At 48.8% G+C, this 16,387-nt stretch overlaps 1 protein-coding gene across 3 annotated transcripts in view; it reads left to right on the forward strand.

Annotated features, from left to right (window-relative positions):
• The window catches only part of LOC118365480 (meiosis inhibitor protein 1), a 34,120-nt gene that overhangs the window by 2,165 nt on the left and 15,568 nt on the right, over positions 1–16,387 (forward strand). For 2 of the 3 annotated variants that reach the window (XM_052491102.1, XM_052491103.1), the window contains 17 exons: positions 167–272; positions 4,465–4,668; positions 4,784–4,953; positions 5,093–5,207; positions 5,283–5,399; positions 5,596–5,695; positions 7,501–7,635; positions 7,732–7,840; positions 7,953–8,044; positions 8,146–8,293; positions 8,426–8,537; positions 8,640–8,700; positions 10,723–10,820; positions 11,054–11,231; positions 11,979–12,129; positions 15,684–15,971; positions 16,075–16,243. In XM_052491102.1, the coding sequence (XP_052347062.1) occupies positions 167–272; positions 4,465–4,668; positions 4,784–4,953; positions 5,093–5,207; positions 5,283–5,399; positions 5,596–5,695; positions 7,501–7,635; positions 7,732–7,840; positions 7,953–8,044; positions 8,146–8,293; positions 8,426–8,537; positions 8,640–8,700; positions 10,723–10,820; positions 11,054–11,231; positions 11,979–12,129; positions 15,684–15,971; positions 16,075–16,243 (2,353 nt within the window). The remainder of the gene's footprint in view (positions 1–166; positions 273–4,464; positions 4,669–4,783; positions 4,954–5,092; positions 5,208–5,282; positions 5,400–5,595; positions 5,696–7,500; positions 7,636–7,731; positions 7,841–7,952; positions 8,045–8,145; positions 8,294–8,425; positions 8,538–8,639; positions 8,701–10,722; positions 10,821–11,053; positions 11,232–11,978; positions 12,130–15,683; positions 15,972–16,074; positions 16,244–16,387) is intronic. The other variant, XM_052491104.1, reaches the window with a different exon arrangement.

Consider the following 16,387-nt stretch of genomic DNA (forward strand, 5'->3'; position numbering starts at 1 on the left):
CTTTGTTACTGGAGGGAATGGAAGGGTTGTGGACTAGCTGTCATTGACAGACGGACAGGAATGAAGTCATACTGTATTCTAGGAATAGATTGAATTGGTTGGTATGAATTTAGACACAAAAGTGCGTGAAAATGATTGTCGAGCCTCCTCTCTGTCCCACGTCCAGCTGTGTGACCAGTCCAGTGTGAGGGGTTTCCTGCCCACCTTCACCTTCTTGGGGAAGCTGGTAGATGCTGTTCCTTCCCTGCCACAGAGCCTGGCCTCCAGCCATGGTGAGACTGTGTACCTCCACCATCTCTCACCAAGCTCACATTAAAATGCTCTTCATCTCCTTTGTGCTACCTATTGAGTGTTTACCTTGGATCACCCTCAATGCGTTCTCTGACATATTTCTTTTAGCACCATTACCTGTGTAATGACCAGATACTTGGTCCATTAGTCATTTGTATCTTAACTTGGGTCAGGTGGGGCAGGCATATTATTAAGAGGTTTTAGCCTGTGTGGTGGTGAGCTGTGTGTGTTATTGTGAATTTGCGTGTACTGGTTTTATAGTTTGGCCACCAGCCAGAGTTGCTGAAAAACAGCACTACTACTTTGACTGCCTGTCTGCCTCCTGCTGTCTACCTCCTGCTGTCTGCCTCCTGCTATAGCCAATGTTTGCAATAATGATGAAAATGAAACATTAATTGGACTGTGCGTCTGTGCCTTGCTTGCATTTGATATGCTGCCTATATAGCTGCATGTATAACTCCCCACTTGAGTTTTGCATTGGGGCAAAAAACAATCTGCATTTTAACCACATACAAGGACGATCTAGGCAGTCGAGCTCGTATCCCGACCGGTAACCAGAGTCTGAAAATGGGCGAGTTCATTTTCATCACCCAGTGCCCCGGATGCTTATGTTTGCAATACTGTGACAACAGACCTCAAGTTTGTGCAAACATGTTGATCATGTATTCTTTGTGCAACATGTAAATAGCTGTATGTAGCCTAATTCCCACCCTGAAAAAAATTACATGAAATTGCGCTTATGATTAATAACCTACTGGGGTATGGAATGCAATAGTTGTAGCATGTCGAGCATGTCTTCTGTGTACAACGTTCATTGGAGATCAAGGGAGCGGGGGAAGCAGCATCAGAGCACTGAGCAGCAGCCAATCAAGGAGGGGGGAGCGGCAGTGAGCTGAGCACTGAGCAACAGCTACGTAGGTAGTAGAGTGGCCAGCAGCTACATACAGTTGAAGTTGGAAGTTTACATACACTTAGGTTGGAGTCATTAACTTGTTACCACTCCACAAATTTCTTGTTAACAAACTATAGATTTAGCAAGTCGGTTAGGACATCTACTTTGTGCATGACACAAGTCATTTTTCCAACATTTGTTTACATACAGATTATTTCACTTATAATTCACTGTATCACAATTCCAGTGGGTCAGATGTTTACATACACTATGTTGACGGTGCCTTTTAAACAGCTTTTACATTCCAGAAAATGATGTCATGGCTTTAGAAGCTTCTGATAGGCCAATTGACATCATTTGAGTCAGTTGGAGGTGTACCTGTGGATGTATTTCAAGGCCTACATTCAAACTCAGTGCCTCTTTGCTTGACATCATGGAAAAATCTAAAGAAATCAGCCAAGACCTCAGAAATAAAATGGTAGTCCTCCACAAGTCTGGTTCATCCTTGGGAGCAATTTCCAAATGCCTGAAGGTACCACGTTCATCTGTACAACAATAGTATGCAAGTATAAACACCATGGGACCACGCAGCCGTCATACTGCTCAGGAAGGAGACGCATTCTGTCTCCTAGAGATGAATGTACTTTGGTGCGAAAAGTGCAAATCAATCCCAGAATAACAGCAAAGGACCTTGTGAAGATGCTGGAGGAAACAGGTACAAAAGTTTCTATATACACAGTAAAACGAGTCCTATATCGACATAACCTGAAAGGCCGCTCAGCAAGGAAGAAGCCACTGCTCCAAAACCGCTGCAGGAGGGACTGGTGCACTTCACAAAATAGATGGCATCATGAGGAAATAAAATGATGTGGATATATTGAAGCAACATCTCAAGACATCAGTCAGGAAGTGAAAGCTTGGTCGCAAATGGGTCTTCCAAATGGACAATGACCACAAGCATACTTTCAATGTTGTGGCAAAATGGCTTCAGGACAACAAAGTCAAGGTATTGGAGTGGCCATCACAAAGCCCTGACCTCAATCCTATAGAAGATTTGTGGGCAGAACTGAAAAAGCGTGTGCGAGCAAGGAGGCCTACAAACCTGACTCAGTTACACCAGCTCTGTCAGGAGGAATGGGCCAAAATTGTGGGAAGCTTGTGGAAGGCTACCCAAAACGTTTGATCCAAGTTAAACAATTTAAAGGCAATGCTACCAAATACTAATTGAGTGTATGTAAACTTCTGACCCACTGGAAATGTGATGAAAGAAATAAAAGCTGAAAAATCATTCTCTCTACTATTATTCTGACATTTCACATTCTTAAAATGAAGTGGTGATCCTAACTGACCTAAGACATGGAATTTTTACTTGGATTAAATGTCAAGAATTGTGAAAAACTGAGTTAAATGTATTTGGCTAAGGTGTATGTAAAATTCCGACAGAAATCTCTTTATGTTATGCCACAAAACTTTTCCAGAAAATCCGGAACCGCAGCCTCTTCGTAATAGTTTTGTGTGTGTGGACATTCAGTGTTTTACTATTTTGTCTAAGCAGCGCGGTGTCATGAGTCTATGTGGACTGCCACTATTGACGGTGCCTGCCTGCCTGTCAGCGAGCTCACGCCTCCCAGCTGATACACAGGCACTGAGGCCCTGAATAGGGAGGGAGAGAGAGAGTACAGTAGAGGAGGAGAAACTATTCAGTACAGAGAACTCGACTCACAAATAGTAGCCCCAGCTTGTTTTTAATTATCTGTCAAATTGATGTCATTATTTTCCCTTACATTACTTTGCATAGTGTTGAAATGCACAGGCAGACGTGTTTTCTCCCTCCTTTCTCTCCTCCCGTTTGTATTGTGGTGTAGCCAGACCTGGTTGGAGCCGGGAGTCTCTCCTGGCTGGCTGCCTCTGGAGTCTGACGGGCTTCTAACTCTCAGGCTGGCTGCCTCTGGAGTCTGACAGGTCTCTAACTCTCAGGCTGGCTGCCTCTGGAGTCTGACGGGCCTCTAACTCTCAGGCTGGCTGCCTCTGGAGTCTGCCGGGCCTCTAACTCTCAGGCTGGCTGCCTCTGGAGTCTGACGGGCCTCTAACTCTCAGGCTGGCTGCCTCTGGAGTCTGACGGGCCTCTAACTCTCAGGATGGCTGCCTCTGGAGTGTGACCTGCTCCACAGAGCAGCTGTGTCTGGGCCTCTAACTCTCAGGCTGGCTGGCTTGTGTGAGCAGCTCAAGTTGGCTGCGTCATAGTTAAACAAACTCAATTCAACAGGGTGTCTGACTGAGTCTGGTGTGTAGTATCAGCCTGCCATGCTTTATACACACAATGGTCTGTTCACCGCTACTCTCAGCCAAGAGTGTAGCTGGGGTTTAGTTCCTGCTTTGTTCACTGTTTGTTTTCTCACCCATCGGCCATCGCCCTTATGTTCTGTCTGTCTCTGCCTTATTGTGTGTATGTGTCTGTCTCATTTCCTCTCCCCCCACCTCCCTTTTTTCATTATCTTCCTCTCTCCCCTCCTCGCTCCCCCTCTCTCTCCCCTCTCCCCTCCTCGCTCCGTCTCTCTCTCCCCTCTCCCCTCCTCGCTCCGTCTCTCTCTCCCCTCTCCCCTCCTCGCTCCGTCTCTCTCTCCCCTCTCCCCTCCTCGCTCCGTCTCTCTCTCCCCTCCTCGCTCCCTCTCTCTCTCCCCTCCTCGCTCCTCTCCTCCCTCTCCCCTCCTCCCCTCCTCCCCTCCCCCCTCTCTCTCCCCTCCTCGCTCCCCCTCCCTCTCCCCTCCTCCCCCCTCGCTCCGTCTCCTCTCCCCTGCTCGCTCCCCTCCCTCTCTCCCCTCCTCGCTCCCCCTCCCTCCCCCTCTCCCCTCCTCGCTCTCTCTCCACTCCCCTCCTCGCTCCCCTCCCCTCTCTCTCCCCTGCTCGCTCCCCTCCCTCTCTCCCCTGCCCCGCTCCCCTCCCTGCTCGCTCCCCCTCCCTCTCTCCCCTCCTCCCCTCCCTCTCCCTCTCTCTCCACTCTCGCTCCCCCCCCTCTCTCCCCCTCGCTCCCCCCTCTCCCTCTCGCTCCCCCTCCCTCTCTCCCTCCTCGCTCCCCTCCCTCTCTCCACTCTCGCTCCCCTCCCTCTCTCCCCTCCCCGCTCCCCCTCCCTCTCTCCCCTCCTCGCTCCCCCTCCCTCTCTCCCCTCCTCGCTCCCTCTCCCTCTCTCCACTTCTCGCTCCCTCTCCCTCTCTCCCCTCCTCGCTCCCTCTCTCGCTCCCTCTCTCTCTCTCTCCCTCTCCCTCTCTCTCTCTCGCTCCAGTGCCCCTATTGGAGCGGTTGTGCTCCACGCTGCTCTACCCAGACGAGGGTCTGAAGGCCTCAGTCTTCTACGTGTGGCAGAGGGTGTGGGGGGCGGGGGGAGCGGCCCAGTCCCTGCCCTCCCCCCTCAGAGACAGGGTGTGTGTGCTGCTGATGCAGACCCTGTCCCACGCCTGCTCCCCTCAGCTCACCATCAACTGCCTGGGTGAGAACCATCATATTTAGGGGGGCGGTGCTTAATATCATATGATATGTGCATGTAACCTAACATTTAGCATGAATCAGTGAATATGGAAGTGTGTTTTCTGTTTGTGCGTCAGGCTTCCTGAAGCAGCTGCTGAAGCTGGGTGAGGTGGTGTCTGTGCTGATGAACAGCCCCTGTGAGCAGATCCGGTCTGATCTGGATCAGAGCCTGGACCAGGACCAAGAGGCCCAGTCCAGCACCCAGCTCTCCCTGGAGCGCTGCTCACTGCCACTCATACTCAAAAAGGTTTTCACCAATCTACCACCATCTTTTGTTCAAATGTGATAGCAGCAGCAGAAGATGTCTTTGACTGATTTCATTGCGTTTCCATAAAACGGCAGTGTTTGAAGACATTGTCATAACGACTAATGTGTGTGTGTTGTAGCTGTTGCTGTGTGGGGATGAGACATTGCAGGTGGCCAGTGCTCAGTGTATGGCTGCTATCCTGGTCCACTCCCCCAGCCAGTACTGTGCTTCCTTCATCCAGGCAGACGTACCCGGTGAGGGAACTTGTTTGAATGTCTGAGACGCCACTCTGTTAGCGTATCTGTGTCTCATCATTCTCTCTCTCCCAGAGTTTCTGTTTGAGCGTCTGAACAGTGGCAGTGAGGTGCTGCTGTGGTCCGTCTACAGCTGTCTGCTGCTGCTCACTGAGGACCCGCTCTTCTTCTCTCAGTGTCACTCTGTCTACGGTGAGAGAAAGAGGACACATACACACACTCACAGTATGGCATCATAGAATTACTGAGTAAGACGTATAAGTCACAGTGTGTTTGTGTGTGTGTGTGTGTGTGTGTGTGTGTGTGTGTGTGTGTGTGTGTGTGTGTGTGTGTGTGTGTGTGTGTGTGTGTGTGTGTGTGTGTGTGTGTGTGTGTGTGTGTGTGTCAGGTATTGAGTCTCTGGTACGTAGTCTGAAGGAGGCCCTGAGGCTGACTAACGTGGAGGTGCAGAGACAGGGCCTGCTGCTGCTCACAGAGATACTGGAGAGGTGAGGCATCAGGTCTGTCTACCTCATACATAACAGCAGAGAGGTGAGGCATCAGGTCTGTCTACCTCATACATAACAGTAGAGAGGTGAGGCATCAGGTCTGTCTACCTCATACATAACAGTAGAGAGGTGAGGCATCAGGTCTGTCTACCTCATACATAACAGCAGAGAGGTGAGGCATCAGGTCTGTCTACCTCATACATAACAGCAGAGAGGTGAGGCATCAGGTCTGACTACCTCATACATAACAGTAGAGAGGTGAGGCATCAGGTCTGTCTACCTCATACATAACAGTAGAGAGGTGAGGCATCAGGTCTGGTGAGGCATCAGGTCTGTCTACCTCATACATAACAGTAGAGAGGTGAGGCATCAGGTCTGTCTACCTCATACATAACAGTAGAGAGGTGAGGCATCAGGTCTGTCTACCTCATACATAACAGTAGAGAGGTGAGGCATCAGGTCTGTCTACCTCATACATAACAGTAGAGAGGTGAGGCATCAGGTCTGTCTACCTCATACATAACAGTAGAGAGGTGAGGCATCAGGTCTGTCTACCTCATACATAACAGTAGAGAGGTGAGGCATCAGGTCTGTCTACCTCATACATAACAGTAGAGAGGTGAGGCATCAGGTCTGAGGTGAGGCATCAGGTCTGTCTACCTCATACATAACAGTAGAGAGGTGAGGCATCAGGTCTGTCTACCTCATACATAACAGTAGAGAGGTGAGGCATCAGGTCTGTCTACCTCATACATAACAGGTGAGGCATCAGGTCTGTCTACCTCATACATAACAGCAGAGAGGTGAGGCATCAGGTCTGTCTACCTCATACATAACAGTAGAGAGGTGAGGCATCAGGTCTGTCTACCTCATACATAACAGTAGAGAGGTGAGGCATCAGGTCTGTCTACCTCATACATAACAGTAGAGAGGTGAGGCATCAGGTCTGTCTACCTCATACATAACAGTAGAGAGAGAGGTGAGGCATCAGGAGGTGAGGCATCTCTGTCTCATACATAACAGTAGAGAGGTGAGGCATCAGGTCTGTCTACCTCATACATAACAGTAGAGAGGTGAGGCATCAGGTCTGTCTACCTCATACATAACAGCAGAGAGGTGAGGCATCAGGTCTGTCTACCTCATACATAACAGTAGAGAGGTGAGGCATCAGGTGAGGCATCAGGTCTGTCTACCTCATACATAACAGTAGAGAGGTGAGGCATCAGGTCTGTCTACCTCATACATAACAGTAGAGAGGTGAGGCATCAGGTCTGTCTACCTCATACATAACAGCAGAGAGGTGAGGCATCAGGTCTGTCTACCTCATACATAACAGTAGAGAGGTGAGGCATCAGGTCTGTCTACCTCATACATAACAGTAGAGAGGTGAGGCATCAGGTCTGTACATAACAGCTGGTCTATTTGACATTTTGTGAATGTATTGCAATTTGTCCTTTACGTTCAGTGAAAGTGACAAGACTGGTCTCAGTGCTGAACAAGCACTAGAGAAAGGTGTGAGAGAGAGGGGTAATTTGACCTCATTCACAGTATCTCGTATTTTAAAATGTATTTTTATTTAACTAGGCAAGTCAGTTAAAAACAAATTGTTATTTACAATGACGGCCTCCAGCCGTGGGTTGTTCTGAGGATTTTCCAGGTTCCTCTGGGCTGTCCAGCGTTGTTGTGGCAACAGCCTGCCTGACCACTTCTCTAATGGTGCCGTGTGGCTGACATCAGAACATCACTGTGGAGCGTTGTGACAGAGGGAGGTCACAGCTGTTTATTATCTGTGTTTCTCTCTCCAGGCAGCCTGCGGGGGTGCGTCTGTTCCCCAGCGCTCCAGGGTTTGTGGCCGTGGCAGAGGCAGTGCTCTCTGGAGTCTGCTCCCCCAGTCTGCAGGTGGCAACACAGGCAGCCCATGCTGCCACCGCCCTCCTCAGGTACACAGACGGACGGACGGACGGACGCGTGCTGGCTGTGAGCACCACAAACATGAGCTACATGTTGATTTCTCTCTGTACTGTGTGTCTCTGTAGGGTGAACCACCAGTCCAGCCCAGTACAGTACAAACAGCTGGAGAAGCTGGTGGAAGACATTATTGCTCGGTGCACTGAGCTGCCCTTACCTGCCTCCTCACGGTGCCGAGTGAGTCAGTCTCTGTTCACCTTTGTGTGTCAGCAGGGGGGGACTTCACTTCACTTCAGGAAACACCATTGGAAACGTTTCTTGACTGTGTCCCTGTTACTCTCTCTTCCAGGTGAGCCTCAGAGGAGATGTGCCCAGCAGCCAGGCCTCGAGAGCGGGAGGGTTTCTACTCCAGGCCCTGGTCTGTTTCCATGCCGCCTGCAGGTCAGTGAGGCAGAATGCAATTGTTGCAGTCACCGATAACATTTACCCTCCGCCCCACCCCCCTATTTCCAGTGTGTTTAATGTGTGTCTGTGTGTTCCAGGCTAGTGGAGCAGTGTTCGTCTGAGCCTGGCCTGAAGGAGAATGTGTTCACAGCTCCATCCAAGCAGGTTCAGGGTCAGGACCCGCTGGAGTCCCTGTGTCTGTGTCTGCTACACTGCTGTGACACTGTTTGCATCCCCACCGTCACAGTGAGCCCCGCCCCCAGCACACACACGTTCATGCACTATGTGTCTACACATTCACACACTGTGTGTGTGTGTGTGTGTGTGTGTGTGTGTGTGTGTGTGTGTGTGTGTGTGTGTGTGTGTGTGTGTGTGTAGAGGCATTGTGAGCTCGCCCCCAGCGCCCAGGTGCTCCAGCACTTCTTCTCCATCCTGTCGTACCAGTTCTCCCTTCTACCCTCCCTCATGCCCCTCTTCGCTGCCAAACTAGGTGAGGCATGTTGCCCGGGGGTAGGGGGATCATTGTTTTTCTCACCCCCAGGTAAAATGACTCATGTCTCCTCCTCCATTCTTCTTCCTCTCTTCTTTCCAGCATCTTCTGGTTTCTTCAGGCTGGCTCTGGAGCACAAAGCTGTCCTCTGTGCAGGAAACAGGTAACAGGAGAACCTGAGAACACACACACACACACACACACACACACACACACACACACACACACACACACACACACAGACCACTATCACCCCCCCACACAGATAATTGCTAATGTCTCTGTTATAGTGTGGACTTGTTATTGAGTGGACCCAGTAAAAGTGCCCAGGAAAGTGAGAGGTGACACACAGAAGCTTCTTTCACATCATTTTGTTTCAGTCTGGCCATGAAAGCTCTTCTCTCATCGGTGGATCAGTCTTGTCTGTTTTGTGTGCAGACGAAGAGGAAGCTCACAGGCCAGGCTGGCTATGTGGTTGTGCTTGAGGTTCACTAACTGTAACTCTCCCCTATGAGCTGTAATGAAACTGAGTCCAAAGTGCATTTGGATATTTTTTTAACTCAATTGAAATGCTAAGTCAGAACATTTACTGCACACAGGAGTAGGTTTGATACCATTATTATATACAGTGGGGAGAACAAGTATTTGATACACTGCCGATTTTGCAGGTTTTCCTACTTACAAAGCATGTAGAGGTCTGTAAATTTTATCATAGGTACACTTCAACTGTGAGAGACGGAATCTAAAACAACAATCCAGAAAATCACATTGTATGATTTTTAAGCAAATATTTTGCATTTTATTGCATGACAAGTATTTGATCACCTACCAACCAGTAAGAATTCCAGCTCTCACAGACCTGTTAGTTGTTCTTTAAGAATCCCTCCTGTTCTCCACTCATAAAATTGTAGATCTGCACAAGGCTGGGATGGGCTACTTGACAATAGGCAAGCAGCTTGGTGAGAAGGCAACAACTGTTGGCGCAATTATTAGAAAATGGAAGAAGTTCAAGATGACGGTCAATCACCCTCGGTCTGGGGCGCCATGCAAGATCTCACCTCGTGGGGCATAAATGATCATGAGGAAGGTGAGGGATCAGCCCAGAACTACACTGCAGGACCTGGTCAATGACCTGAAGAGAGCTGGGACCACAGTCTCAAAGAAAGCCATTAGTAACACACTACGCCGTCATGGATTAAAATCCTGCAGCGCACGCAAGGTCCCCCTGCTCAAGCCAGCGCATGTCCAGGCTCGTCTGAAGTTTGCCAATGACCATCTGGATGATCCAGAGGAGGAATGGGAGAAGGTCATGTGGTCTGATGAGACAAAAATAGAGCCTTTTGGTCTAAACTCCACTCGCCGCGTTTGGAGGAAGAAGAAGGATGAGTACAACCCCAAGAACACCATACCAACTGTGAAGCATGGAGGTGGAAACATTCTTTGGGGATGCTTTTCTGCAAAGGGGACAGGTCGACAGCACCGTATTGAGGAGAGGATGGATGGGGCCATATATCGCGAGATCTTCGCCAACAACCTCCTTCCCTCAGTAAGAGCATTGGAGATGGGTCGTAGCTGGTTCTTCCAGCAGGACAACGACCCGAAACACACAGCCAGGGCAACTAACGAGTGGCTCCGTAAGAAGCATCTCAAGGTCCTGGAGTGGCCTAGCCAGTCTCCAGACCTGAACCCGATAGAAAATCTTTGGAGGGAGCTGAAAGTCCGTATTGCCCAGCGACAGCCCCGAAACCTGAAGGATCTGGAGAAGGTCTGTATGGAGGAGTGGGCCAAAATCCCTGCTGCAGTGTGTGCAAACCTGGTCAAGAACTACAGGAAACGTATGATCTCTGTAATTGCAAACAAAGGTTTCTGTACCAAATATTAAGTTCTGCTTTTCTGATGTATCAAATACTTATGTCATGCAATAAAATGCGAATTAATTACTTAAAAATCATACAATGTAATTTTCTGGATTGTTGGTTTAGATTCTTTCTCTCACAGCTGAAGTGTAACTATGATAAAAATTACAGACCTCTACATGCTTCGAAAGTAGGAAAACCTCCAAAATCGGCAGTGTATCAAATACTTGTTCTCCCCACTGTATAGTGTATATAAGACAACATCTATATTTCTTAGTTGTCCCTCCCTCTCTTTTTTTTCACACTCACTCTTTCTCATCTCACGGTAGAAACCCAGCTCTGAATGCAGCCTGCTGTGGTTTTCTGCAGAGGCTCAGTGTGTCTCTTCTGTCCCAACCAGACCCTGCAGCCAGCATCCTCCCACAAGGTACTGACACAACACATTAGCCACGAAAAACACAGCAGCATTAAGGTTTCACGTCACAGTAAAGCTCTTTGGTAGCACTTAAAGTCTGTGGAGAAGGCCTTTGGACTTTATTATGCTGGGTAACGTGTGGTGTGGATGTTTTGTTTGTGACTGTGATGCAATTCAATAATGAACAGGTCTACTGAGAGCTGGTGTCAGTGTTCTCTCTCTCTGTGTGTGTGTGTGTTCCCCAGACTGTGAGGAAATAGAGGCTGTGTTGAGGTCCAGCCTGCCCTCTCTGTGTTGTCGTGTGTGTGAGTGGCCCTCTCTGCTGTGTGAGTCCCCAGGGCCCCAATGTGACCCTGCCGGCCCCAGGGCCACTCAGTACTGTCTGCTCACATTGCTGCACCTGGCCCTGCAGCATGGAGACAGGTACTTGGGGACATGTAGACACTGGCATAGTTGTATGGTTATTAACAACACGGCATTGCTTTGAAAGATGTCTGTTTACTGCGGCCAGTGATTTACATAGCAAGGGAGGGTTATGTATGTGTGTCTATACACTGAGTGTACAAAACATTAGGAACACTTGCTCATTCCATGACATAGATTGACCAGGTGAATCCAGGTGAAGCTATCATCCCTTATTGGTGTCACTTGTTAAATCCACTTCTATCAGTGTAGATGAAGGGGAGGAGACAGGTTACAGAAGGATTTGTAAGCCGTGACATATATGTGTGTATGTGAGCCATTCAGAGGTTCAAAGGGCGAGACAAAAGATTTAAGTGCCTTTGCACAGGGTATGGTAGTAGGTGCCAGGAGCCCTGATTTGAATGTGTCAAGAACTGTAACGCTGCTGGGTTTTTCATGGTCAACAGTTTCCCGAGTTTGTCAAGGATGGTCCACTACCAAAAGGACATCCAGCCAATTTGACACAACTGTGGGATGCATTGGAGTCAACATGGGCCAGCATCCCTGTAGAACGCTTTCAACCCCTTGTAGAGTCCATGCCACAACTAATTGAGGCTGTTATGAAAAAAGGGTGCAACCCAATAATAGGATGGTGTTCATAATGTTTTGTACTATACAATACACTTCCTGTACCTATCACCGCACCACCAATCGTTGTGTGTGTGCACGTGCACCATAAAACTTTGTGTGTGTGTGTGTGTGTACCAGGCTGCTCCCTGACTCCACGGTATTCTCCTGTGTGGTGACTCTGCTGTGCTCGGTGCAGGAGCAGGGAGTCTCGGCCCTGCCTCCCTGTGTGCTCAGGTCTGCCCTCTACCTGCTGTCTGTCACACAGGACAAGAGCCCCGACCTGGACTGGGTAAGTCAATTCATTTCAATACGATGATAATAGTGGGCTGCTGGCGCTCTAACAACATGTAATAAATTGCAGAAAGGTTGTTCATTCCTTGGAGTATTTAACTGAAGTTGTGAAGTTATAGTCAATGAAATAGAATCCCACTTTGGTGCAAAAGGCTCCAACTAACACTCTTCATTCTTGGAACTCGGTTATGGAGTTACATCAACTATATATGCCTTTCTTTTTGAAAGCTGGTTATTAATGATACCGAAAGAGAGAGAGTTTTCCCTTTTATGTCCACAACAGTGCTAACACAACTCTAGTCCTCAACCCTTTGACGCGTATGATCACGTATTTGTGATCGTTGATGAGTGCTCCCTGCAGCGTACGATCTCAAATATGTGATTGGAACAGTAGCAACAGAACGTATGACGCAACAAACGCATCTTAACAGCATTGTTGTCTGAACAGCATCTAAATATTTTATGGTACTGATGGAAAATAAATGTCTTAAACTTTATTCCTCAATTTGACCTTTATATTGTAAAAGATGATAAATGCGTGTCAACTAAGCTGACAGCAGCTAAATTCTTTATGATGGTAGCCATGTTTTTTATGTTTGACTTGGCAAAAACTCCCTAATCCCAGAATGCCATTCACTATAAGACACAAAGTCAAAGATGGCTGCGCTCATTGCCTGAAAAATATGAACTTAGTTTAGCCACTTTTCAGCATATTACAAATCGTCACGGTACTTGTTACAGTATATACAAGAACCGGAGCACATGACTTGACAAGCCGTTTACTGTTTTTGACAAATCACAAAGTAAATAAAATGTTTTCACCTCACAGATCATCACACCAAATACAAGCCTACTGCCTAGCCTAACTGTAGCACGTAAGCTAAATAGGGATGAAACCATTTTAGGGCAGTTTGTAGGGGGGGGGGGGTCATTTCATTTATGGGGGGTTTTCAAGTCCATGGGAGTAGAAATGGGGGGAAAGTATCGTGGGGGGATATGATGCAGGAAATATTACTATGTGTAAGGACCGACGCTGGAGTCGAGAAGCAGGTACGGGGAGTCAAACATTTAATGAGTAACAGACAAGACAGAAACAGCTTCTGCTCACGAGTAACAAAACAACATAGGAACGTTAATGTGGAAGCGGGGAACAGAGCTGGGGGACAGACAGATGTAGGGAAGGAAATAACAGGTGATTGAGTCCAAACGATCGCTGATGCGCGTGACGAGGGAAGCAGGTGGCTGTAATGATGGGGGCAGGAGTGCGTAATGCTGGGAAGCCCAGCGCCCTCGAGCACCGGGGGGAAGAGCGGGAGCAGGCGTGACAGTACCCGGCTTCCCACCTGGGTGAGCCTCATGGGCCGGCCGAGGCACGGGCGCTGTACAAGCCGGATAGGTGTAAAAACCTTGACGAACCGGTAGAGGTGTGGGAGCCTGGCGAGCCGGCTGAGGCGTGAAAGCCTGCTGATCCCGCCGGAACATGGGAGCCTGATGAGCCGGCTGAAGCGTGAAAGCCTGCTGATCCCGCCGGAACATGGGAGCCTGATGAGCCGGCTGAAGCGTAGACGCCTGGTGATCCGGCTGAGGCCTGACGTGGGATGAGCGCCTGCCGAGCAAACCTGGACAAGGAAACCTCTCGAGCCAGCTAGGGCGTGGTAGCCCAACGAGCCAGCTAGTGCGTGGTAGCCCAACGAGCCAGCTAGTGCGTGGTAGCCCAACGAGCCAGCTAGGGCGTGGTAGCCCAACGAGCCAGCTAGGGCGTGGTAGCCCAACGAGCCAGCTAGGGCGTGGTAGCCCAACGAGCCAGCTAGGGCGTGGTAGCCCAACGAGACAGCTAGGGCGTGATAGCCCAACGAGCTGGCTTAGTCAACCCCGGTTCCATCGGCAGTGTCCCCCGGACTCAACGTCACCACCAACTGAAACGACACCACGCCCCGATGCTTTGTTTGATGGCTTCCGTATTCTGTAAGGACCGACGCTGGAGTCGAGAAGCAGGTACGGGGAGTCAAACATTTAATGAGGAACAGACCAGGTACAAGACAGAAACAGCGTCAGCACACGGGTAATAAAACAACATAGGAACGTTAATGTGGAAGCGGGGAACCGAACTGGGGGATAGACACATATAGGGAAGGAAATAACAGGTGATTGAGTCCAGGTGAGTCCAAATGATTGCTGATGCGCGTGATGAGGGAAACAGTTGTGCGTAATGATGGTGGCAGAAGTGTGTAATGCTGGGGATCCCGGCGCCCTCGAGCTCCAGGGGGGGAAGTTTATACCAAATAAAAATAAAACCCCTGGAAAAGGGGGTCTGAGCTGGCAACCCTGAGGTACCAAAGTTCCAATCTGATGCCGCATTCCAAACGACTGGGAACTGGAAAATCTCAGACTTCAGTGTGTTCAAGACAACTGAAAACTCTGGAAAAAAACAGTCATCCAACTCGAAATTCCAACTTGGAAACTCGGGCCTCTGTCTAGAGCCCCGACTTTCCGACCTGAAGATCATTGACGTGATTTTACAGTTGTCTTGAAAGCACCATAATTAATTTGAGTGAACTATCCCTTGTTATAACATCTTTGGTCTGACAGACGCTTACGTGACAACCAGAATGCATTGTATGATGTCAACAAACATGGTGCCACACATAGCTGGCAAATAGCTTAGCATCAGTTCATCATAATCAGTACTACGTTCAAAAAAGTATTTTACACACGTGTGTCCAGTACAATCTATGCAATAATCAGAATGCATGATTTGTCACCAGTACTTGAAAACGTGAATAAAACAGTAACTACATTATGATCCATACATACATATGGTGTGCTACAGCAGAAACAACAAGATATACAGAAAATATGCCACTTACTTTGATAGGAACGCACACATGTCCAAAGTCCAATTTGTAAGGAAAGCAACAATGAAGGCAATGCTGGGGGAAAACGTTTGTGTTCTGAGTAGAGATGCGCAATGTCTTCATACATGATCTGGGGAAACACTGGGGAAGTGCTTGGGCTCTCGTTGAAGAGAGAAGTTTGTCCGCTCAGTAAAGCCTCAAACATAAATTGTCCACAGCCGTGAAATGGGCTAGTTATTGTGCAAATTAACGAGGAGGCGGAAGACACCTCAATTCAAACTGTTAGAAAATCAAACTTGTTAGAAAATAATTTGAAATTGACAAGTTGAAACATAGCCTATAGATAATTAGCAGGCAGCGTGTCTTGGTTTGAGGGCAGCGCGGGTAACTGTCCTGTTGCGTAACAATCACATGGAATAGTGCGAGCATTCTGACATCACGCGCATGAAAAACTCAGGCAGGGGCGACTGTTAGAGACATTTGGAACTCACAAGGGAATTAAGGACATGGGTCTGCATGTCTCCATTATTCCTCAACACCTTATTGGTAAATTAAGTGGTTGATGAATGTACAAAGCCATAACTCCTCTGTTTCTTGTTAGTCAAGTCACAACAAATGACCTTAAGCATCAGAGTTGTGCACCTGTAAGACTTCCTTCTCATTCTTTAGTCCTCTGCCCCCCCCTTCTCTTGTCCAGGCTCCTCTAAACTGCATCAGCAAGGCTCTGTCCTCCAGCCCCAGTTTTGCCTCCCTCTACACCCACCACCCTCCACTCCTACACTTCCTCTTCCGCTACCCAGAGCTGGCCGAGCACTTTGGGCCCCGGGTCCTGGAGCTGTGGTTGTCCCACCGTGCTCAGGCCACACCGCAGTCAGACACAAACAGTAAGAAGACAGAGGGCCCGTCAGAGCAGAACCAGGATACAGACAACACAGCCCTGCTGACTCTGCTGGAGAAGAGCCCCACTGTCATACTGAACTTGCTGGTGAGGGAGGGAGACCCCATGTACTGTCCAGAGACCTGGCACAAGCCTGTTTCTTTGCCAACCCCAGCTCTCTGCATGAACCCCTGCCTCTCTGTGTCTGTAGGGCATGGTGTGTACCAGGGAGGCTCCCCTGGCAGAACGTGCTGTAGAGGTGCTGGGGAGTTTCCTGCAGGGCCGGCGGGGCTGTAAGGCCGGCCTGTGTACCCTACTCAGACCCACTCTGCTACAGGTGCTCCAGAGACTGGGCCTGGAGAGCAGCCAGGGGACAGGAGGTGAGGAGAAAAATGAGAGTATACCATTATTTAGATATATAGTCTATCTATATAATTAGCCATATATCCACATGTTACAAATACAGTTGGGAAAGATAACTGTATACTGAACAAAAATATAAATGCAACATGCAACCATTTTTT

Source organism: Oncorhynchus keta, chromosome 32, assembly GCF_023373465.1.
Source record: "Oncorhynchus keta strain PuntledgeMale-10-30-2019 chromosome 32, Oket_V2, whole genome shotgun sequence".
Taxonomy (NCBI): Eukaryota; Metazoa; Chordata; class Actinopteri; order Salmoniformes; family Salmonidae; genus Oncorhynchus; species Oncorhynchus keta.